This window comes from Sapajus apella, unplaced genomic scaffold, assembly GCF_009761245.1.
Source record: "Sapajus apella isolate SASKATOON/1434 unplaced genomic scaffold, GSC_monkey_1.0 scaffold58, whole genome shotgun sequence".
Classification (NCBI taxonomy): domain Eukaryota; kingdom Metazoa; phylum Chordata; class Mammalia; order Primates; family Cebidae; genus Sapajus; species Sapajus apella.
This window is the reverse complement of record NW_022436998.1, coordinates 11,895,986-11,921,373: the sequence shown is the minus strand read 5'-3', so window position 1 is coordinate 11,921,373 and position 25,388 is coordinate 11,895,986. Positions and strand designations below refer to the sequence as shown.

The 25,388-nt window shown below is 35.7% G+C and overlaps 1 protein-coding gene across 10 annotated transcripts in view; it reads left to right on the top strand.

Moving 5' to 3' along the window:
• PCDH15 (protocadherin related 15) overlaps nucleotides 1–25,388 on the top strand; it is an 819,037-nt gene that overhangs the window by 428,742 nt on the left and 364,907 nt on the right. For all 10 annotated transcript variants that reach the window (XM_032245634.1, XM_032245633.1, XM_032245636.1 and 7 more), the window contains one exon: nucleotides 16,874–16,986. In XM_032245634.1, coding sequence (XP_032101525.1) covers nucleotides 16,874–16,986 — 113 coding nt within the window. The remainder of the gene's footprint in view (nucleotides 1–16,873; nucleotides 16,987–25,388) is intronic.

The window sequence follows — 25,388 nt, the reverse complement described above, 5'->3', positions numbered from 1 at the left end:
AATCACTTGAACCCAGGAAGCAGATGTTGCAGTGAACTGAGATCATGCTACTGAACTGCAGACTGGCAACAGAGCTAGATTCCGTTTCAAAAAAACAAGAAAATAAAAAAAAAAAAAAACAGAAAATGATTAATTGTATTAGATATAAGTCAGCATTATAAATAAGTGGATTAATTACATCAAAATCGTCAGTCTGACTTTATTTCAGGTTTGCCTGGATCTCCATGGTTTTGACCTAATAACCTGGATGATTAAGCTATTTTAGCAGAGGAATGGCAAGCAATTTTTCCATCTCTGTTGATGTTCACTTCTGTACACATTATTAGTGTTAACTTTAATCTCAGGTTTATTTGCAGACACATTTCTCATCTGTTTGTTTTTTGAGCATTAGTTTGGTGTAAAATTAATACTATAAAATACAGATCCTTTAACAGGCCAATTGTAAACTAAAAGTCATTGCAATGTGTTGAAAGCAAACAGACAAGAGAGAATGCTGCTTGTGATGCTTAATTTTATGTGTCAGCATGACTGGGTTAAGGCACATGGAATATCCATCTTCTCCTGCCATCAAACATTAGAGTGCTTAGTTCTCAGGCTTTCAGATTATGGGACTCATACCAGTGTCTCCCCTGGTTTTCAGGCCTCTAGGCTTGGACAAAATTGCACCACCGCTTTTTCTCATTCTCTGACTTACAGATGGTAGATGATCTTAGCATCCATAACAAATGATATTGTTTGGCCATGTCCCCACCCAAATTTTATTTTGAATTCCCACGTGTTGTGGGAGGCACCAGGTTGGAGGTAATTCATTCATGGGGACAAGCCTTTCCCGTGCTATTCTTGTGATTGTGAATAAATCTCATAAGATCTGGTGATTTTCAAAAGAAGATTTCCCCTGCACAAGCACTTGCTCTCTCTCTCTCCCTTTGCCTGCTGCCATTCATGTAAAATGTGGCTTGCTCCTCCTTGCCTTCCACCATGATTGTGAGACTTCCCCAGTCATGTGGAGCTGTAAGTCCAATTAAGCCTTTTTCTTTTGTAAATTGCCCAGTCTCTGGTGTGTCTTTATCAGCAGTGTGAAAATGGGCTAATACATACAGTAAATTGTTCCCAGGAGTGGGTTATTGCTGAAAAGAGACCCAAAAATGTGGAAGAGACTTTGGAACTGTGTAACGGGCAGAGATTGGGATAGTTTTCAGGGCTCAGAAGAAGACAGTAAGATGTGGGAAAGTTTGGAACTCTGTAGAGACTTACTGAATGGCTTTGACCAAAAAGCTGATAATGATAGGAACAATGAAATCCAGGCTGAGGTGGTCTCAGATGGAGATGAGGAACTTATTGGGAACTGGAGCAGAGGAGACTCTTGTTATGCTTTAGCAAAGAGACTGGCAGCATTTTGCCCCTGCCCTAGAGATTTTTGGAACTTTGAACTTGAGAGAGATGATTAAGGGTATCTGGCAGAGGAAATTTATAAGCAGCAAAGCATTCAAGAGGTGACTTGGCTGTTAAAGGCATTCAGTTTTATTAGAAAAACAGAGCATAAAAGTTTAGAAAATGTACAGCTTGACAATTTAGTAGAAAAGAAAATCCCATTTTCTGAGGATAAATTCAAGCCAGCTACAGAAAATGGCATAAGTAACAAGGAGCTGTATGTTAATCCCCAAGATAATGGGAAAAATGTCCCCAGGGCATGTAAGAAGTCTTCATGACAGCCTTCTCATCACTAGCCTGGAGGCCTAGGAAGAAAAGATGGTTTTGTGGGCTGGGCCTGGGATCTCCATACTGGATGCAGCCTAGGAACTTATCCTATGTCCCAGCTTCTCTAGCTTTGGCTGAAAGGGGCCAACGTACAGCTCAGGCTGTAGATTCAGAGGGTACAAGCCCCAAGCCTCGGCAATTTCACATGGTATTGAGCCTGTGAGTGCATAGAAGACAAGAATTGAGGTTTGGAAGCTCCACCCAGATTTCAGAAGATATGTGGAAATGCCTATATGTCAAGGCAGAGGTTTGTTTGGTGTGGTGTGGGAGTTCTCATGGAGAATCTCTGCTAGGACAGTGCAGAAAGGACAAATGGGGTTAGAGTCCCCACACAGAGTGCCTACTGGGGCACTCCTAGTGGAGCTGTGAGAAGAAGGCCACCATCCTCTAGACGCCAGAATGGTAGATCCACTAATGGTAGATGCACCATGCACCTGGAAAAAATACAGACACCCAACACCAGTCCAAGAAAGCATCCCCGAAGGGGCTCTACCCTGCAAAGCCACAGAGGTAGAGTTGTTCAAGGCTGTGGAAGTCGATCTCTTAAATCAGCATGATCTGGATGTGAGATATGGAGTCAAAGCTGATGATTTCAGAGCTTAAGATTTGACTGCTTTGCTGGATTTTGAACTTGCATGGGGCCTGTAGCCCCTTTGTTTTGGCCAATTTCTCCCTTTGGAATGGCTCTATATTCCTAATGGGAGAAATGCCTGTGTCCGTACTGTATCTAGAAAGTAAATAACCTGCTTTTCATTTTACAGGTTAATAGATGGAAGGAACTTGCCTTGTCTCGGGTGATACTTGGAACTGTGGACTTTTCATTTAATGCTGAAATGAGTTAAGATTTTGGTGGACTGTTGGAAAAGCATGATTTGTTTTGAAATGTGAGGATGTGAGATTTGGGAGCAGCCAGGTGCAGAATGATATGGTTTGCCTATGTCCCCACCCAAATCTCATCTTGAGATGGGATCTCACTAAGCTGTGCAGGCTGGTCTTGAACTCCTGACCTCAGGTGATCCACCCACTTCAGCATCCCACAGTGCTGGGATTATAGGCTTTAGCCACTGTGCCTGGCAGCAGATCTCATCTTGAATTCCCACATGTTGTGGAAGGGACCAGAAGGGAGGTAGTTTAATCATGGGACAAGTCTTTCCCATGCTGTTCTCATGATAGTGAATAAGTCTCATGAGACCTCATGGTTTTAAAAAGAGGAGTTCCCCTGCACAAGCTCTCTCTCTCTTTGCCTGCTGCTAACCATGTAAGAAGTGACTTGCTCCTCCTTGCCTTCCACCATGATTGTGAGGCTTCCCCAGCCACAAGGTAACTGTAAGTCCAATTAAATCTTTTTCTTTTGTAAATTGCCCAATCTCAGGTATATATTTTTCAGCAGCATGAAAATGGACAAATATCACAAATTCTTATAATCGGCCAGTTGATTGAGAGAGCCAATCCTCACATTCTTTCTTTTTGTCCATACTAATATATCCTATAGCCTATTTGTTTTGTTTCTCTAAAGAACTCTGAATAATACCCTGCTGCTTATACCTTCACACTGTACAGTTGCCACATCTCCCTCAAGTTTCCTTGCTTGTCCCTAAAACATACAAAGAGTGACGCAGCGTCAGTCAGTATATAAAGCATTAGCTAAGTTTACTTTTGTATTATTTTGTTTAAAAATAAATATAAAATTAAAGTTTGAATAGGAGAGGTAATAACATGGATTTATACCCCTAAAACTTTAAAGTTTAAGACCTGTATATTTCACTATATGTAAGTTGAACCAATCAAGAAAAGGAGATTTATACTCTTTTCTCAATTCTGTTTTAGGGGTTACCACAGTACACAATAGGTAAAATTTTATCTAGATAACTGAGGAATAAAAGTAGCATTTTAGAAAGTTTACTTCAGTGATTATAAGGAAAACGAATGTCAGAAGATGTTAGTTGGCTATCAGCATGGCACAAATATGAAAGAACAAGTGTCTGGGTAAGGTAAGAGATTAGGACTATGAAAAGGAACATATCAGAGAGACTTTCAAAGGTAAGAAAGAATCACTTACAGAATGTGTAGAGAATTGGCTAGTGAAAGTAGTTTGGGGATTTGAATCTGCATAGTCAGAAAAAATGGTGGTACTATTAGCAAGAATGTAGTTTATGAGTTTTGTAATTATTTTTATGTTTAAATAACAGATATGAACGTATCATGAACCATAAAGGGGTGGCTTTCAGACTTTAAAGGCTATGAGAATACAGTGCAATCATTCAAAATGCTTTCTCTTGACTTCCATTTTCAGAGCTTCTCATTCAGAAGATCTGGGAAAGGATCTTGGTCTTTGCAGCGTGGGTAGACCTGAACTATACTGTAAGAAGCCATAGAATAGAAGTCATAAATATGCATAATAAAAACAACCCAATAAAATATTTGCCAAATACTGAAACCAGCTTAGCTGTATAGGTCCCCACCCAGGTGACACTGAAGGAATTAAGAAGCAGACACAAAGATAGAGTGCAAAGTGGGACTATCAGGGAACTCGCAGCCTTCTGGGCTGAGAGTCTTGGGGGACTGATAGCATTCCAGGCTGAGAGCCTCAAGCAGATTCTGACCCAGGTATTTATTCTCTCTCAGCAGGTGATTATTATCAATGAAAGGTGTTCTGTGTTTTCTCATACAACAAAAATAAACCAGGCAGGCAGCTGGTGCCTGCTTTTCACTGATCAAAGACAAACTAGAAAGTATTATCCATGAGGGAGCAATGGGGCAGGGTCATGTATCCCTTGTTCTAAGGATTAGTTTAACTGTTGTATGATATACACATACTGTTTGCTACTTTACACCCTGAGCAATATTCCACTTCAGAGTGCTGGCTCAGCTTTCCTTGCCATTGCTCTTGGCAAACAATATGGTAATCATACACTCAGCAGCTAAAATATTTGAATTTGAGATATTGGCTACTAATAGAAGAATTGTAGTTTTCCTTAAAATAGGTAAAAAAAAAAAAACGGATTTAAAATTTTTGGTGGCTATTACACAGCTAACGAAAACATTTTGGTTAAAAAATGAAGTTAATTTATCACAAATAGCTGAAAAATAAGTTTGGCAAAGAAGATTTCAAGCTGATGATTTTTGGAAGATGTAAAAGCGGGATGAATGTAGTTTACTTTCTGCGTTTAGAATTGTCAAACAATGCACTAAGAAAACCTAGCAGCTGAAAAGGAAAAGTACTGAAGTTAAAACAAATGGAAGAAAATAACGAGAAATTTGAGGTGATTTTTCTCATACATATTTGAACCTTGGGATAACTTGATACAAAAACAACCGTGTTTTTGGGAAATAGGTGAAAATAATGGTTAAAATTATCAAAAAAATGTTAGTATGTATAAGGGGTAGCAGGTGAATTTAATGTCAGAATAATTGATTATTAATATAATTGACACCAAGATTAAATAAGGGAATTACTGAAAAAAAATAAAACTCAGAGCTCTGGAGAGGGTTCAGAAACATCTATATTTTTAGATGAATTAAACTTTGCTAAATAGAATGAATATTACATTTTCCAAGTGGGATTAAATAAGAGATTCTGTTGGGACCTTGAAGCTAGATATGTATTTCTATTCTTGTACGATGTTTTTGCATTTCAATGCTTTGACGTCTCCAGGGTATTCAGCATTCATGGGTCATTAAAATGTTTTTACAAAAAAATTATCTGGAGACAAGTTACATGTTATAGTTGTTTTTGTTCTACCAAAGAAAATTATGGGTGTTTTCATTAGCAGTGTTTTATTGAAACCAACCATAATTTCTATACATCAACAGTGTCAAAATTTGAGGAATTACCATACATCTTCATGGCACCTAGAAGACAGTGTTCTCTTTTATTTCTGTGTTAATCAGGTTACTAATTTTATGTGTAAAGATATACATTCTCAGTGGAGAAGGGAAAAATTTTATACCAGTTTTTTTGATGTAGGATTCCTTTGACGTAAATTAGATGTGCATTTTCAAATGTGTTGAACATTAAAAACAAATGCTTTCCTGGATGGGACTTTTCTGGTAAAAAATACAGAAATGAACTTAAGTTCATCTTGGCAATAAAGGAAGTTTATTGAAAGGCCTTTGGTTTTTTCCAGAATTCAAGTAACTGCCAAAAATGATAGCAGAAACAGGAATTTTAAGTTGAGGTTTTAGAGGGCCTTTCCTGTCTAGATGCCCATTATTTTCATAGAACAGATTGTATATCCAACTTCTGATTCTTTTCTCTAAATAAACATTACTAAAAGATGAAGTAACAATTACATAGTTTAGGTCAGGCATCCACACTTCCTTCAATTAATTATATGTATGGAATCAGAAGTACTATGCTAATAAATGATGGGCAAATACAGCTCTGAGAGAAAAAAACAGGTAAGGTTTTTTTTTTTTTTTTTTTTTTTTTTTTAGTTTCAAGGAAAACTAAATAATTTTAAAATAATATGAAAACTGGCACTAGAAAAGGTTGCCTTCTCTCACCACTCCTATTCAATAGTATTGGAAGTTCTAGCCAGAGCAATTGGGCAAGAAAAAGAAATAAAGTAGGAAAACAGGAAGCCAAATTATCTCTCTTTGCAGAACACATGATTGTATATTTAGAAGACCCCATCATCTCAGCCCAAAGTCTCCTTAAGCTGGTAAGCAACTTCAGCAAAGTCTCAGGATACCAAATCAATATGCAAAATCACAAGCTTTCCAATACACCAATAACAGAGAACCAAATCAAGAGCAAACTCCCATTCATAATAGTTACAAAGAGAATAAAATATCTAGGAATACAACTAACAAAGTATGTGAAGGACCTATTCGAGGGGAATCACAAACCGCTGCTCAAGGAAATAAGAATTATAACTATACAGTTTAGGTCAGGCATCCATACTGCCTTCAATTAACTGTATGCATAATGTAAGAGCTTTATATACATAATGTAAGAGCTAAAACTATAAAGCATCTAAAAGATAATGTTGCTAAAAATTGTTATGGCCTTAGGGTTGGCAACAATTTCTTTTTTCTTTTTTTTTTTTTTTTTTTTGAGATGGAGTTTCGCCCTAGTTACCCAGGCTGGAGTGCAATGGCGCGATCTCGGCTCACCGCAACCTCCACCTCCTGGGTTCAGGCAATTCTCCTGCCTCAGCCTCCTGAGTAGCTGGGATTACAGGCACACACCACCATGCCCAGCTGAATTTTTGTATTTTTAGTAGAGACGGAGTTTCACCATGTTGACCAGGATGGTCTCGATCTCTTGACCTCGTGATCCACCCGCCTCGGCCTCCCAAAGTGCTGGGATTACAGGCATGAGCCACCGCGCCTGGCCAACAATTTCTTAAATATAACAAATGCAAACTTACAAAAGAAAAAAATACAAAATTTGACATCATCAAAGTAAAAATGCATTTGCTCTTCAAAAGACACTGATAATAGATTGAAAAGGCAAATGACAGAAAAAGAGAATATATTTGCAAAATATATCTGACAAATGACTTGTTTGGGGAATATATGAAAACACAATAAAAATGAGGCAAACAATTATAAAATGGCAAAAAGTTTTAACAAATTGTTACAGATTTAAAAACAAAATAAGAATGTGAGATGTTGCTCTGTGTCATTAGGTAATGGGAAATTAATACTTCAATGAAAAACACTACATACACACCAGAATGGCCAAAATTTAAAAAAGACTGACAATATCAAGATTTGGTGAAAATGTGGGGGATCTGAAATGCTCATACATTGCTGGTAAGAATGTAAAATGGTACAGACACATTAGAAAAATAGTTTGGCAATTCCTTTAAAAGTTGAACATTACTCAACAATGAAAATATAATATTATTGATACACAGCAATTCGGACAAATCTCTAATGCTTTATACTGAGTTGAAAGAAGCCAGTTTCCAAATCTTTGTAGTATACAATTCCACCTAAATGTCATTCTCAAAAATATGAAAGTATGGTGGTTGTGAACAAATCAGTCATTACTAAAGATTAAACTTCTGGGAAGGAAAACACAAAGTAGTTATTTGATCATAAAACCATTCTGTATTCTGATTATGATATTGACTACACAAACCTATATGTAACTGAAAATTAATAGACTTGTTCCCTGCCCCAAAATTCTTAATAAAACATTTAGACATACATATATGGCCTAGCCATTCCATTCCTAGGTATTTACTCCAGATAAATGAAAGCATAGATTCATTCAGAGATGTATACAAGAAACTTCATAGCAGCTTTATTTGTGACAGGAGGTAACTCAAGTGTTCATCCACATGTGATAAATGAATTGTAGCATATCCATACAGCAGAATAACACCTAGGCAATAGAAATAAATGAACTGTTGATAGACAAAACAACATGAACTTTTCAGAATCATTATGCTAAATGAAAGAAGCCAGACACATCTAACAAAAGAATGCATACTGTAAGGCCAGTCAGTATGGCTCATGCATGTAATCCCAGCACTTTGGGAGGCTGAGGCCACTGGATTACCTGAGGGCAGGAGCTCAAGACCAGCCTGGCCAACATGGTGAAATCCCGTCCCTACTAAAAATACAAAAATTAGCTGGGCATGGTGGTCGGTGCCCGTAATTCCAGCTACTTGGGTGGCTGAGACAAAAGAATTGCTTGAACTCAGGAGGGGGAAGTGACAGTGAGCCAAGATAGCACCATTGCACTCCAGCCTGGGCAAAAGAGGGAAACTCCATCTCAAAAAAAAAAAACAAAACATACTGTATAAATGAATTTATACATACTGTATAAATAAATTTCTATTATGTTGACAGAAAGTGATCATTAGTTGCATATGGTGAGAGAAATGAATGGGAAGAGAAAGGATACATTGTTACAGGGAAACTTCTGGCAATTATGGATAGGCTTACTATCTTAATCATGGTGATACTATCTTGATCAACACATATGTGAATTAAAATTCCACATTTTAAATATATGAAAATAACTTTATGGCATTTTTTCTCTATGTGACAGAAAACTCATAATTTTCTGTAGGATAGAAAATTAACTTTTCACCAAGGGATTAATTTAGGTTACCATTTCCTCAATAAAACTGTAAAAGTGAAAAGTGTATAGAATTTTTTTTAGTATACAGAAAAATAAAGAATTAGTGGTTTGGTAACCACTATTTCTGTTGACTCTAATAATTACAATGCTGCAATTGACTCTATTATTATTTTTTAAATGTATTTATTTTACTTTAGGTGCATACTATATCTGGCATTTCTCTCCATATTATCCCTCCCGACCCTCCCCTCCATCCCCACCCCACCCTCTGTTTCTCCCTTTCCCCCAACAACTGCCCCCAGTGTGTGATGCTCCTCTCCCCTAGTCCATGTGTTCTCATCGTTCAACACCTATCTATGAATGAGAACATATGGTGTTTGGCTTTCTATTCTTGTCAGTTTGCCGAAAATGATAGTTTCCAGATTCATCCATGTCCCTACAAAGGACATGAACTCATCGTTTTATGACTGCAGAGTATTCCATGGTGTATAGGTACCACATTTTCTTTGTCCAATCTATTGTTAATGGGGATTTGGGTTGGCTCCATGTCTTTGCATTGTACACAGGGCTGTGGTGAACATATATGTGCATGTGTCTTTATAGGAGAACGATTTATAGTTCTTTGGGTATATACCCAGTACTGGGATTGCTGGGTCAAATGGAATTTGTATTTCTAGATCCTTAAGAAATTGCCACACTGTCTTCCACAATGGTTGAACTAATTTACACTCCCACCAGCTGTATAACAGTGTTCCTATTTCTCCACATCCTCTCCAACATCTGTTTTCTCCAGATTTTTTAATGATCGCCATTCCAACTGGCATGAGATGATATCTCAGTATGATTTTAATTTGCATTTCTGCAATGACCAGTGATGATGAGCATTTTTTCATATCTTTGTTGGCCTCATATATGTCTTCTTTTGAAAAGTGTCTGTTCATATCATTCGCCCACTTTTGAATGGGGTTGTTTGTTTTTCTTCTTGTATATCTGTTTTAGTTCTTTTCAGATTCTCGATATTATCCCTTTGTCAGATGGGCAGATTGCAAAAATTTTTTCCTATTCTGTTGGTTGCCAATTCACTCTAATCATGGTTTCTTTTGCTATACAGAAGCTCTGGAATTTAATTAGATCCCATTTGTCTATTTTGGCTTTTATTGCCATTGCTTTTGGTGTTTTAGTCATGAAGTCCTTGCCTATGCCTATGTCCTGTATGTTTTTGCCTACATTTTCTCCTAGTGTTTTTATGGTGTTAAGTTTTATGTTTAAATCTTTGATTCATCTAGAGTTAATTTTAGTGTAAGGTGACAGGTAGGGGTCCACTTTCTGATTTCTGCACATTGCTAGCCAGTTTTCCCAACCTCATTTATTAAACATGAAGTCCTTTCCCCATTGTTTGTTCTTGCCAGGTTTGTCAAAGATCAGATGGTTGTAAATGTGTGGTGTTTATCCTGGGGTCTCTGTTTTGTTCCATTGGTCTGTGTCTTTGTTTTGGTACTCGTACCATGCTGTTTTGATTACTGTAGCTTTGTAGTATAGTTTGAAGTCCAGCAGTGTGATGCCTCTGGCTTTGTTCTTTTTGCTTATGATTATCTTGGCTATGTGGGGTCTTTTGGGATTCCATATGAAGTTTAAAGTGGTTTTTTCCAGTTCTGCAAAGAAGGTCATTGGTAGCTTGATGGGGATAGCATTGAATCTATAGATTACTTTTGGCAGTATGGCCATTTTCATGGTATTGATTCTTCCTCACCATGAGCATGAAATATTTCTTCATCTGCTTGTGTCCTCTCTTATTTCATTGAGCAGTGGTTTGTAGTTCTCCTTGAAGAGGTCCTTTACATCTTTGATAGTTGTATTCCTGGGTATTTTATTCTCTTTGTAGCAATTACAAATGGGAGTTCACTCTTGATTTGGCTGTTTCCCTGTTATTGGTATATAGGAATGCTTGTGATTTCTGTACATTGATTTTGTATCCTGAGACTTTGCTGAAGTTGCTTATCAGTTTGAGAAGATTTGGGGCTGAGACGATGGGGGTCTTCTAGATATAAGATCATGTCATATGCAAATAGAGACAGTTTGACTTCCTCCTTTCCTAGCTGAATACCCTTTATGCTTTTTCTTGCCTGATTGCTCTGGCTAGAACTTCCAATACTGTGTTGAATAGGAGTGGTGAGAGAGGGCATCCTTGTCTAGTGCCTGATTTCAAAGGGAATTCTTCCAGCTTTTGCCCGTTCAGTATGATATTGGCTGTAGGTTTGTCATATACAGCTTTTATCATTTTATGATACGTTCTATCAATACCAAGTTTATTGAGAGGTTTTAGCATGAAGGGCTGTTGAATTTTATTGAAGGCCTTCTCTGCATCGACTCTATTATTTATAATTGTGATAATAAATCTAGGCATCAATTTTACATCTAAATTTAGACAAAGCTGTTTCTAAAGAACAGCTTTAGATGACTGTAAAAAGTGTATATAATGAAAGAACAAACATTAAGTGTTCTTAGTTCTTAGTAGAAAAACATTACACTTTTCAGAAATGCAGGGAAATAAATTTCACTTGCCTTTACTCTTTGTCCAGGGAGATTTATTTTTAAATCACTAGTTATTCTCTTGTTAATATTCTCTAATGATGTCTAAAAATGATCCTTCCAGAAAGAGAAGGCCAGTGGAGCCAAAGTATCTAATTCATGGCACGCAGCCTATGTAGCATAATAGGAAAGAGTTTACACTGTGGATTAGATACCTTGACTACTGACCCAGTCATTTACTAGCTGTGAGAGTTCAGAATATTTTATTTAACTTCTGTGAGTGTTGGTTTCTTCATTGGTCAAATAATAAATATATTTTCTGCGAGGTTGTTTTGACACTTAGATAAGACAGATCATTTACAAATAAAGAGATTATAACATTTTCACCATAGTAAGTAGTTAACTGCTAGTAAGTATTACTCTCTGGGAAATGAAAATGCTTCCCAGATCAGTGGCTATGATGCAGTTATCTTCAGCATTTCTGGTTCATTCTACCAGGACCCCTGCTCCTTTCTACACTGATGAAAGTTAGGGTAAAACCAAAGCAAAGCATATGATAAATAATATTGCATTTTTAAAAATTCCTTTAAAAATATATAAAAAGAGATAGTAAATAAAATCACCATTTGGCATCACTTAGTTTCAAGAATTATGAAGATTTGGCCAAACTTATTAAAATATGTATGTCTATCAATTTTTTCTCACATTTTGAATATATATACATATGATTTTAATCTACAAATATTTGAATTTGTGCCTATAAAATAACTTTTTAGAACATTCCTACAATATCATAGCACAACTAAAAAAATCTATCATTATTTAATATTAAATACGAATCAGTGTTTGTTTTCACTTTCTCACAAATATTATTTTTGTTTTTTAGAATTTCTTTTCTGTTTTTTGTTGTTGACTTTCTTGGAAAGGGAGAGGTGCAAGGGAATCAGAATTCATGTAAGTTCACACATTGGGACTGAGATTTCTCCTAAGTTTCTTTTAATCTACAATGGTCCTCTTTCCATTTCTTTTTAAATTGTTTTCTTGTGATTCATTTATTGAGAAGTCAAGTTTATATTATGGAGTTTCTCATCGACTTGATTGTACTTTCCTTGGTTTAATTTTACATGTTACTCTGCCTCATGTATTGTCTATGTATTTTGATGTTTAATCAAATAACATTTTTTGGTTTTTTCTTTGTTTGGTTTTCTCAAAACTATTTCATAGATGGTACAATAGTCTGCTAGGGCTACCGTTACAGAACACCCTAGATTAAGTAGCCTAAGCAATAGGAATGTGTTTCTCACAGTTCTGGATGTTGAGGTCTGAGATCAAGGTGCTTTTATGGTTGGTTTTTGGCTTTTGTGGCTGCTTTCTTGTGTACATGGCCTTTCCTCTGTGTGCCCTTGGAGGGAAGGGGAGGGAAGAGAGAGAGAGAGAAAGAGAGACACCAGTCCCATCATATTAAAAGCCCACCCATATAAATTCATATAGTCTGATTACCTTCTTAAAAGGGTCTATCTTGCTATAATAGTCACATTGGGAGTAATGGCTTCAACATAAAATTGTTGAGGGTGAGGGACACAACTCAGGCCATAGCAGGTGATGTTGAATTCATTCTTCTACTGGGAGGTATATTTCTGGGTTTATCTCTTTTTTGTGACATTAGCAGCGTTTAGGGCTCAATGCCATGATCCATTCATTTATGCAGGGTTGTAAAATGATGGCACTTGGGTATTATTAAGCTTCTTAAATTATTAGTTGAAATCATTTCTTAATGAGGCTTTTTGTCAATTGTTTGTTTACCCCATGTTAAGGTCATATGGAAAAAGCATGATAGGTTTTCTTATTTTCTAATTTTCAATATATTTCTCTAGCATGCTCTGAAAGTGATCAATATATTATTTTACAACAGTACCACCAACTTAGGAATTTAAACATATGTGATATGTTTCAAATTATTACTGATAGTATCTTTATTGATGCTCACATTGCCTTATATTTAGCTCAGAAAACACTTTTTGGGTCTTGAAAACTTTTCACATCAGTTTAATGGTCTGGGAGTTATTTATTGTACTAGGTGTGAGCAGGTGTTTCAGAGGTATTTGTTGATTTTCTGCCCTGGACCTGAAATCAGCTACCTCTCTCAGAAACCTTAACTGCTTTTATTAGTAAATGATATTTCAAAGCCATTGTCTGAACTTTAGAGATGTTCATTGCTTCTTAGTTGGCCATTGTTTTTAGTTATTTGTTTCAGCATTCAGAGCTGTGTTGCATGCATTTTATCTCTTAAGATAAACCACAACGTGAATTTAACCCTTCACTGCCAATTCAAAATCAAAACCATAGTTCTTCTATTTTACCTCTTTAATTTTTTATTCCTATCTCTTTATCAACACCTGTCAACGATCTAGCTTTGAATACTGAAAAAAGTAGAATTAGAATGTACTTATTTCATTTATTATAAAACAATCCTATAACTATCTTAGAATCACAACACTGCTGCCAATATGATTGCTGTAAATAGTTTAGCTTTTTGTTTTTCATAATTTCTGTGGTACTTCAGCTCTATTATATGGTGGAGGTGATGTCAGTACTACCTTTAAAATTCATCTGGGGTAGTTCTTTTTGTTCATGCTTAGGCCAACAACTGAATGCACATTTAGATTGAATTATTCTATTTTATTTTTAGAAAAATCTTTGAATTTAATTAGCTTTATAATAATATATAGCATTTATGTTATGTAGCTCTGAAATTTAAAAATTGTGATATAGTTAATGAAATTTAGCTTCAATGCCTATCCCCTTCACTTATTCCCTCACTTTCTCATAAGTAACCATTTTTATGTTATAGTCTATCTTTGACTTTTTAAAGTGTATATGTATTCCTTTGTAAATATGTATGTGTATTATTATTCTTAAAAGTTGGTATACTATTGGCCTTTCTTTCCAAATTACTTAATATGTCTGAAAATAACTACATAGTTATAGACAAAGATATCATTCATCATTACATTTGAATTATCATCTGCTTTAATATGTATGACCATTTATTTAGCCAGACCACTGTTGATGTATATTTAGGTGGTCATTTATCTTCCATTATTATAATGGGAAAATGTCCAGATGTGAAGGTTTATGGGTCAAAAAGGGAACATTAACATCATTTTGATATCTTATGCCACACTCTCTTTCATAAATTTTGCAACACTCTTATTAATGCCACCTGTGTCCAAAGTGTCTATTTTCCTGCAGGGTCACCAACAGAGTACAGTGTCCAACTGGGACAATCCCTAATCTAAGTGACAAATCAAATCTTAATGAAGTAATAATTTGTAGTTTTCTTCTTCTCTATAGAGATAAGCATCTTTGTTTATGATCAAGAGTCATCTGCCTTTCTTTTTCTGTGAAAGGTTTTTTTCTCTAGCCAAAACATTTATTTTATTTTATTTTGTTTTGTTTTGAGATGGAGTCTGGCTCTACCACCCAGGCTGGAGTACTGTGGCACAATCTCAGCTCAGTGCAATCTCTGCCTCTCGGGCTCAAGTGATTGTCCTGTGTCAGCCTCCCGAGTAGCTGGGATTACAGGCACGCACCATCACGCCCAGCTAATTTTGGTATTTTTGGTAGAGACGGGGTTTTACCATGTGGACGAGGCTGGTCTTGAAGTCCTGACCTCAGTTGATCCGCCTGCCTTGGCCTCCCAAAATGCTAGGATTACAGATGTGACTAACCATGCCCGGCCAGCCCCAAACCTTTTAAATCTCTCACTGGCCCTATTTTTAGCTAATTTAGAAATCTATTTATATTAGGGATGCGAACGTTTTGTCTCAACGTAAATTTCAAATACTTTCCCAGTTTGTCACTCTTGGTTTTGTTTATTGTGTCTCACCATGCAATTGTGCAGTGTAGTTAAACTTATCTCTCTTTTTCTTCATGACTTCTTGACTTTGAGCCAGTTAGGAAAGGTTTTCCCACTCTCACATTAGAGTAAAATGTATTCACGTTTTCATCTATGACTAATTCTTACATTGTTTTTTTATTTGTTATGAATATGTTCTTTATTTGGGGTTTACTCATGTATCTTCTAAGAAGAATGTATGAAACTTTATTGTTTTCTGTATGACCCTCCTGTTAGGAGAGGTAAGTCTTTTATCATATACTACATTTCATCTGTAGTTTTGACTATTTGTGGATTTTACAGCTTGTTAATGCTATAAAATATGTTTCTGGTTTTCTTTTCCCCCTCATTTAATGCCCAATAGAATTTCCCTTCTTGTTCAGAGTTGAGGCAAAGAAGTAGTAGCAATAAGCCCATTTTTGGTTGTGTTTTAACATCCGACAGCTTGGATTTTTAATAAAATCTCGGTTTTAGATTATCTCTTTAACTTATATGGTCATTTAATCTCTCAAGTTTCCCAGGTCATCATCTGTAAAATGTACATGGTTTACAGAGTTTTTGATGTTTAGTTATATAAAGGATTCAGTGCACAGTAGGCTTTCATAATTGGAAACTCTTATTTTACTCTTATGGTTATTAATTTTACAAGTGTATATACTATACAGTTTTCTGATTTGACTTCTTTCTTCCCTTTGAGAAAAGAATCTTGTAGTATACAAAGGAAGATGATACAATTAGAAGAAATTTCTTCATGAAGAAATGTATTTTGATTATTAAAATACATTCATAAATACCATCTTGTCTGGGCATGTTGGCTCACATCTGTAATTGCAGCACTTTGGGAGGCTGAGGTGGGCGTTTCATTAGAGGCCTGGTGTTTAAGACCAGCCTGGCCAAAATAATAAATCTCATCTCTACTAAAAATAAAAAAATGAGCCGGGCATGGTAGCATATGCCTATAATCCCAGCTACTTGGGAGGCTGAGGCAGGAGAATCACTTGAATGGGGCAGGCATAGGTTGCAGCAAGCTGAGATCATGCCGTTGTACTCCAGCCTGGGTGACACAGCAAGGGTCCATCTCAAAAATAAATAAATAAATACCCTGTCTAGACATTTGGAGTATCATTAGAACCTATATTTAATTCACTATGGTTAATGTAATTAGCTTGATATTAATCTTAAGAGACAAAATATGGGACAAAATATGTTCATATTAATTTCCAAGCATCTCACTATTTGGTACAAATCACTAATAATTTATTACAATATATGTTGAAAGGCCATACAGCTATAATTAAGATTTATGCACCCTTAAAATACATTTTCATAAGCTACAATTTATTGTGCCTCCACTTAATATCTATTTTCATGTGATGAAGTTTCAAATTACTTAGTGCTCTTTTAATAAAGAAAAATTTTCAAAAATCATCCAAAAAACATTTTCCATTTTCTTACTCATATGCTAATTGCTAATAACTGTATGCCACATTTGTGCCTGCTTTACCTGGACTGCATAATTTTGAAACTTAATTTACTAATGAAATTGTAACTTTGTTCCTCAGTTAATGAACGGAAATAGATGAAGCAGATACACATATTACTTATTGTTCTCAATTATGTGCTGAAATCTCAATGTTTTCCAGGGACTCCTGAGGATTACCCAAGATTTTTCCATATGCATCCTAGGACAGCAGAACTTAGTCTCCTGGAGCCAGTAAACAGAGACTTTCACCAGAAATTTGATTTGGTGATTAAGGTAAATTAAGCTAATATCTTATTTCCTTGTGTTTATGAACTGCTAATCAGATAAATCTGTAGAGGCTGCTATAGGCAATTTTATGTTATAAAAATTAAAATGAATGTGGACAGTAGTCAACTAATTTTTTGTTAAAAAAAGAACAAGTGAAGATTTTAATATGTGGCATTGCTTTTCTCTAAAATAACTGTTTATAGTACTATGGGTTAAATACTAAATATTCTTATATGTAACAAATGCCTTAGTCAAATATATGCAGTTCTACACAATTTATTATGTCTTCTGACATGTAATTTTCTACTAAAAGAAATTAGCATTTTACCACAAAAATATGACCAGTTAATATGTCTAAAATGTGCTTATTTTAATTTTTTTTATTTTCTATTTTTATTAATTTTATTTTAATGTATTTTTAATGCTGATTTTTTTTTCAACATAAAAATAAAAGGTCTTGCCTATCCAAAGATGCTTTCAATATATATCTCATTATTCTCTGTACATTGAAAGATGATCTTAGGCCTGAAATAATTTTGAAGCTAAGTTAATCTTTTTAGCATTTCATTTTTAGTTTAATAATATCTATGTATTTTAATAAAATAATTAAGTAGATACTGCAGAAATGCAGATGATCCTCTAATTAATTTCAGTGGACTTCAATGAGAAGTTGAGATTTAATCTAAGCAATGAAAGAAAAACAGGAATTTGCCAGGCAGAGATGAGGGCTGGGGAAAAGGCATTGTAAGTAAAAGAAAAGACAAAAGCAAAATTCAGCATAAGTTTTGTATATAATGCATAACTTTCTCATATTTAAATGCAAAAGAAAGCACTAGAAACACATCACAATGGTATTTTACTTACCTTTTGAAAAACGTAAACATATTAAAGGAAATTGGAGTCAGGTAAGGAAGCTTACCGAGAATGAACATTGTTTAAGCTGCTTTATATACATTTTCATTGAATTGTTGCCACAATTTTAGTGATTTTCTTATTTGTATAAAATATGGAAACTAAAGTTCAGATAAGGTAAGTGATTACCTTAGAGTTCCATTACTAATAAGGGGCAGAGTTGAGATTAGAATATTCGTTCTATGTATGCTAAAGCCATGCTCTTTTCACTTCACAAATATGCAGATGCTGGAATTGGTGATCTGTTTTAACTATATGTAAATCCGACTGCAAACAATATCATGTATACATGCCTTTAATTTTAGCTCAAATTAAGAGAGATGTCCTTAGCACAGAACCTGTATTTATTCAGTTATCCTTGTCTTTGAAAAAACTTATAGTCTAGAAAGGGCAACAGTCATATAAACAAATACATCAGACATGATACGTGAAATGCTAAGAGGAAGACAGGCAAAAGTGGTAATGACACACAGAATGGGGACATTTAAATTAATCTGGGGACTCAGGGAAGATTTTCTGGAGATCATCCCAAGCTAAATGTTGCTGGATTGAAAGAGTACGGCCAATCACTAAAAGTGGGAAATATGTTTGAACATAAGGAGGTGCAGAAGTAAAAGCCTGGAGGTGTAACACACAGGCCACAAGCAGTTAACAGGGAAATGAGGTGTAGAGCCAGACCACGGAGAGAGCCTGATGAATGACGGCAGTTTCCTGGGATTTCATTCAGTAAGGGTTTGGGAGTTATTCAACAACAGAAAAAACCACCACTTTAACCAATTGTATTAAATGGCCATGTATGAGATTCATCTTCTTACATTGACTGTTTAATGTTAATTATTATGGGAGTATATAAAACTCCAAAATGTGTATTGATTTTCTATTGTGGATCTACCTGGAGTCTTGTGGTGCTGCTTTCTATGGAAATTAAGAGATTTGACAAAGCACTTCTTCCAGACTGTCACATATGAAACTAAAAGTCAATTATTTTCCTTTATTATCAAATTCAGCTGTCCTGATGTACCTGGGTATAGTGTTATGCAGTCCATCAATTATAGAAAAAAATCAATTAGAACAGGCCACCAATTTTTTTTGTTTTAATAACACTTTTTTTATTAATGGAAGTTTTAACTGACATTAGATTCAAATTACCATGTTTTGTTTGCAGTCAAGGGCATAATAAGTAAAGGTATCAATCTGTAATAATGTGTCACCTGCTTGAATAATAAGTGAATATTGTAGTACTGTACAGGGGACTATTGAAATGCTGCAATCTGGCAGTTCTTTTATATAGCAAGCCTTTCAACATCTCTCTCTCTCGCTTTTATTTTACTTTAACACTTCATTTTTTCATTGGCCTTAAAAGTTTTTGTTGGACAGATCCCAATTTATGTTTTGAAAGCTGAGAAAAAATAAAATGAAATTTCTTACATTTTGAAGAAGAATTCTGCTTTAAAAAGCTATGTGTGTATTTAGCATCTGGTGAGTGCCGCGAATTAGAGATTTATCATGTTCATTTTTTTCCTCTGTTTCTCCCAGTGATTTATTCAGCATGCCGACAAATAAAAATGTAAAGATGAAACTTGGAAGACAAAGTGGAATAGTTCACAAACTTTAGAATATGAAATGATTAAAACATATACAATTGAAAAAGTTTGTTACATTCCAAAACACTATCTTAAATTTCATGTAATTGTAATCCTTTAAGCACATTTTAAAATGTGATATACACTGTGAACAAGAGTCATAGATTTGGTTTACCCAGGACCGTTCCTGTTTATGTCTGTTGTTTTTTGTGTAATTATTCATAATACCTCTCTTACTCTTTTAAATATCCCAGTTTGGATAAGTTATTTGTTCACCACACTCATAAAGCAAAAGCCATCTATGATGTAGAAATATGAAAGCACATTTCAGACGTTGGTAAGAGTAAATTAATTCATGTGTGGACCATCTATTACAAAGTTCATAAAATTCGCTTTCATTATTATAAGTGAAGTGTTTTTAAAAGTGTTATTAGTAGATATAGTTCAGGCATCTAACACAAAGCTACTAGTCATTAATTATTAAGACCAATTAAATGGCTAAATTATGAATAATTCAATATCTCTCAGTTCTTCAAAGAACAATTGAAATTTTTAATCTAAATCCCTTTAATTAACAACCAAGAGCAAAGATCATAATGAAATTAGAAACATCATTATTTCATGTTTCCTCTGATTTTCATGTTGTTACTCACTGACCTACTTATTCTGTCTAGCATGCTGCCTTTTAAATTTTTTTCCTTCCTACTCATGAGCTCATTAACCTGAGCTCTCGCCAGTTACCTTGCACATCCTCCATTCCAAAAGCACTAAACTGCTTAACTGCTTCCAGTGCTCTAAACTAACCATGCTCTTTCTGATATCACGGCATTTAGAGATACTGTCCCTCTTCCTGAATCATTCTTCCCTCATCTTGTCAACAGTCTAATTCAAACTGATGCTTCAAGTTTTTTTTTCCTTTTTTTTTTTTTAAATTATACTTTAAGTTCTGGGGTACATATGGAGAATGTCCAGATCATTGTTACATAGGTATGCACATGCCATGGTGGTTTGCTGCACCCATCAACCTGTCATCCACATCAGATATTTCTCCTAATGTCCTAATGCTATCCCTCCCATAGCCCACAACCCTGCAACAGGCCCCAGTGTGTGATGTTTCCCTCCCTGTGTCCATGTGTTCTCATTATTTATCTCCTACTTATTAATAAGAACGTGCAGTGTTTGGCTTTCTGTTCTTGTGTTAGTTTTCTGAGAATGATAGTTTCCAGCTTCATCCATGTCCCTGCACAGGACAGGAATTATCCCTTTTTTATGGCTGCATAGTATTCCATGGTATATATGTGCCACATTTTCTTTATTCATCTATAAATGATGGGCATTTGGCTGGTTCCATGTCTTTGCCATTGTGAACAGTGCTGCACTAAATATACATGTGCATGTGTCTTTATAGTAAATGATTTATAATCCTTTAAGCATATACGTAGTAATGGGATTGCTGGGTCAAATGGTATTTCTGGTTCTAGATCCTTGAGGAATCGCTATACTGTCCTCTACAATGGGTTGAACTGATTTACACTCCCACCAACAGTATAAAGCATTCATATTTCTCCACATCCTCTCTAGCATCTGTTGTTTCCTGACTTTTTAATGATCATCACTCTAACTGGTGTGAGATGGTATCTCTGTGGTTTTGCTTTTCATTTCTCTCATGATCGGTGATTATAAGCTATTTTTTCATATGTTTATTGGCTGCATAAATGTTTTCATTTGAGAAGTGTCTGTTCATATCCTTCTCCCACTTTTTGATAGGATTGTCTTTTTCTTGTAAATTTAAGTACTTTGTAGCTTCTGCATATTAGCTCCTTGCCAGATGGATAGACCGCAGATTTTTTTTTCCATTCTGTAGGTTGCCTGTTCACTCTGATGATAGTTTCTTTTGCTGTGCAGAAGCTCGTTAGTTGAATTAGGTCCCATTTGTCAATTTTGGCTTTTGTTGCTATTGCTTTTGGTGTTTTAGTCATGAAGTCTTTGCCCACAACTATGTCCTGAATGGTATTGACTAGGTTTTTCTTCTAGGGTTTTTATGGTTTTAGGTCATATATTTAAGTCTTTAATCCATCTTGAGTTAATTTTTGTATAAGGTGTAAGGAAGGGGTCCAGCTTTAGTTTTCTGCATATAGCTAGCCAGTTTTCCCAGCATCATTTATTAAATAGAGAATCCTTTCTCCATTGCTTTTTTGGTCACGTTTGTCAAAGATCAGTTGGTTCTAGAAGTGTGATGTTATTTCTTAGGCCTCTGTTCTGTTCCATTGGTCTATATATCTGTTTTTGTACCAGTACCATGCTATTTTTGTTACTGTGGCCTTGCAGTATAATTTGAAGTCAGGTAACATGATGCTTCCAGCTTTGTTCTTTTTGCTTAGGATTGTCTTGGCTATACAGGCTCTTTTTTGGTTCCATATGAAATTAAAAATAGTTTTTTTCTAATTCTGTGAAGAAAATCAATGATAGTTTGGTGGGGATAGCATTGAATCTATAAATTACTTTGGGCAGTATGACCATATTTACAATACTGATTCTTCCTATCCATGAGTATGGAAGATTTTTCCATTTGTTAGTGTCCTCTTATTTCTTTGAGCGGTGATTTGTAGTTCTCCTTGAAGAGATCCTTCATATCCCTTGTAAGTTGTATTCCTAGGTATTTTATTCTCTTTGTAGCAGTTGTGAATGGGAGTTCAGTCATGATTTGGCTCTCTGTTTGCCTATTATTGGTATATAGGAATGCTTGTGATTTTTGCACATTGATTTTGTATCCTGAGATTTTGCTGAAGTTGCTTATCACCTTAAGGAGATTTTAATTAAGAAGACATTTGCCCTGGAAAGGCATAGCCACTGGTAAGAAGCTGCTTTTTGCACCCTGTTGACTCCTATAGTGGCCCCAGTTGCTCTATTGAATACACCTGTTTATTTTCTCCCAACTTCTACAGGAGGGCAGACTGAGATACATTTGTTTGTACTGCAACCTGTGCCCCTACACCTACCTGTATACAATACATGGAAGCTGCTCAATTAGCATTTGTTGTGATAATTTTCTCCGTGGCACAGCAACTCTTTTCAGACTGCTGAATTTCTGTACCTACATCTTCACTCTATCTAAATACGTACACTTGAATGTGTTATGTATTTGATAAAATTTGATCTTGCATCTCCATCCAGCAAAAAAAAAGATGCAAATGTGGCAAATAGATGTCCACATAAATTCAATCCCTAGACAAAAGGGCAGACCTTTGTTATGGTACAAGTAAAGCTGTTTATGACTGCATCAAAAAATGTGTTTCTTCTAAAGAAAAGTTACATATTTACCAAAGAAAATGGGACAGGGAATTAAAACTAGTGAGCACGGCTTGAATGCTGACGTGTCTGATGCTCTGGCATGGTGCTGTCCTTTAGTAATTTGAGAGCTACAGAAAAACTGCATTTGAGAAATGATTGAGGGCTAAGAGGACAGCTACTGCAAGCCCTGTCCCTATATGAGTCAGTAATGCCACAATTCTAGAAAATGTTTAGTCGCTATTTGAATAGTGATATAAATTATATTTCACTTCATAGAAATTTAACAGAAAACCCTGATTCAGTGATTTTGAAGCATATGGCATTTGCTAATTTTCGATTTGTCTAATCCTTGATGAGTGCTTCTTAGGTGCCTGGCATTTTGCTTGGTGCCAAGGAGACAGAAATGTATTTTTAAAAGCTCTGCCTCAAGGAAATCACAAATAGGGACATTATGCATTTAGACATATTTTCCTTTGGATGTCTGCAGTCATCTTTTCAGTTATTGGTTGGATAACTATTCCTACTTTTATTGTGACAAATTAAAAACCTAGCAAACTATACATACCCTTTAAGAATTCCAAGCCTTCTATTTTTCATACCCTTTTTTCAGTTACTCATATTTCAGTTGGCCGCCCACCCACGCTAGGCCCTTCTGCTTCCTCACCGTTCTCTGCTCTCGTATGTCCCCAGCCGGTCACTCATAGAATCCCTTCTCGATACCTTTGAAATTCTCTTGAATATGCCAACTCTGTTCACCCGCTGCAATTCTTTAGTTCATATTCTCTTGGCCCATCATCTTATGCAAGCAGTCTCTAAAACCACAGGTTCATTTCCATGCATCTTACCCATCTTTTCACACTGCCAACAGCGTGTCACTAAAACGACAACAAAAAATAGATCATGCTGCTGCATATTGCCTTCAAGCCGATTTACAATTTGCCCCCTACCTGAATTTCCCACAAATACTTTGTCAGGTTGAAAGATCACAGATGTGTAAATCAAGCAGAGTAGCAAGTCACAGATCATCAGTCACTGCTTCTCAAAATGGAAAGGGTGGAACCTATCGTAAAAATGAAAAAGCTAATAAAATTAGTTAAATCTGTTATGGAGAAGTGACATATAAGTTACTATTCTTTCTACTCTAAGGTGTATATCATCAGTTTACAAAAAAGGAGAGAGAGAGAAAAAAAAAAAAAGAGAGGAAAAGGATTAAGCACTCCATTAACTAAGTGAGATTTAACAGGGGCCATCAGTGATGCAGTTAGGACAAGAAAAAAAACATCAGGGCTGCTATTGCCAAACTACAAGAAGGAAGACAAATGCTACAAATGACATATCTTCTGTATCTGGAAATATTCTAGCTATATATTCCTACTCTTATGGCAAGAATGAGACACACAAACACACACACACACACACACACACACACACACACACACACGCACGCACACGTAGGTACTAGTCAGTTCAGGCCAGTCTAACAAAGTATGAATGACTGGGTGGCTTATAAACAACAGAAATATAATTCTCACTCTTCTGAGGGCTGGAAGTCTGTGATCAATACGGTCAGGTTCTAGTTATGTCCCTTTTCTGGGTTGCAGACTGCCAACTTCTGTTTGTATCTTCACTTGGTGGAGGGAGGGTGAGAGAGCTTTCTGGGGCACCTTTCATAAGGACACTAATTACTTTTATGAGAGCTCCATTCTCATGATCTCATCACCTCTCCTAATTGCATTACATTGGAGATTAGGATTTCAACATGAATTTGGAGAGATGTAAATATTAAGTTCATTGCACACCATATGTCAGTTCAATAGGTTAGTCAGTAATATAGTAAGTTTATCTTTTCTGCCCCAATAGACAGGTCTCTAAGGAAACGCAAAGTAAATATTCCTTATACATTTTAGAGAAAATCATCCCACAGAAATTTCAGGCAGTACTTGTTATTAGTAATGAAATAGCAATCTTTCAATGAATTTCTAAATAAATATTGCAGTTTCTGAAATTGATTGACTTTTGATACACTGACAGGTATTCATCTTTTATTTTGATTTTGTATTCTCTTTTTTTTAAACTTAGCAGATTGACAGATAAAGCATATTTTGCTTTGTTATAATGTGTCAGAGCACCCAACGAATAAAAGGGGATGGTATCCACTGGGTTAAAAACAGAGGGCCAGGAAGAATTTGGGAGAAGACTACATTTTATGAGGCTCTCTATATAAGATCACTACTGCTTATAATTAATGATGAAGAAAATCCTTTATGTTAGGAAATTTGAGCATATCACTAAATAAGAGGGAATGGTTAAGAGAAACAACTGTATCTGTTTAACCTTAACTGTAACAGATTAAATAAATGAGCTCAGAGGTGGAATATGAAATTTAATTTGCCTAAGTATAAAGTGATAGAATTGGATAGAATTAAGGGATCAAACATCAGAGAAGGCAGTTAAGAGTATCCTTCAGGTTTTCGGCAGCAGTGTGTGGCTTTACAGGACCTCCCACCAGAGAGTTCCTCCACAGGGTGCCTTACCGAACAACACATCATGGGAACGGCAACAATTTGACTCAGATGTCATACGAAAATGCATCATAGAGGGGGTAGAAGGTCCAAAAGAAGT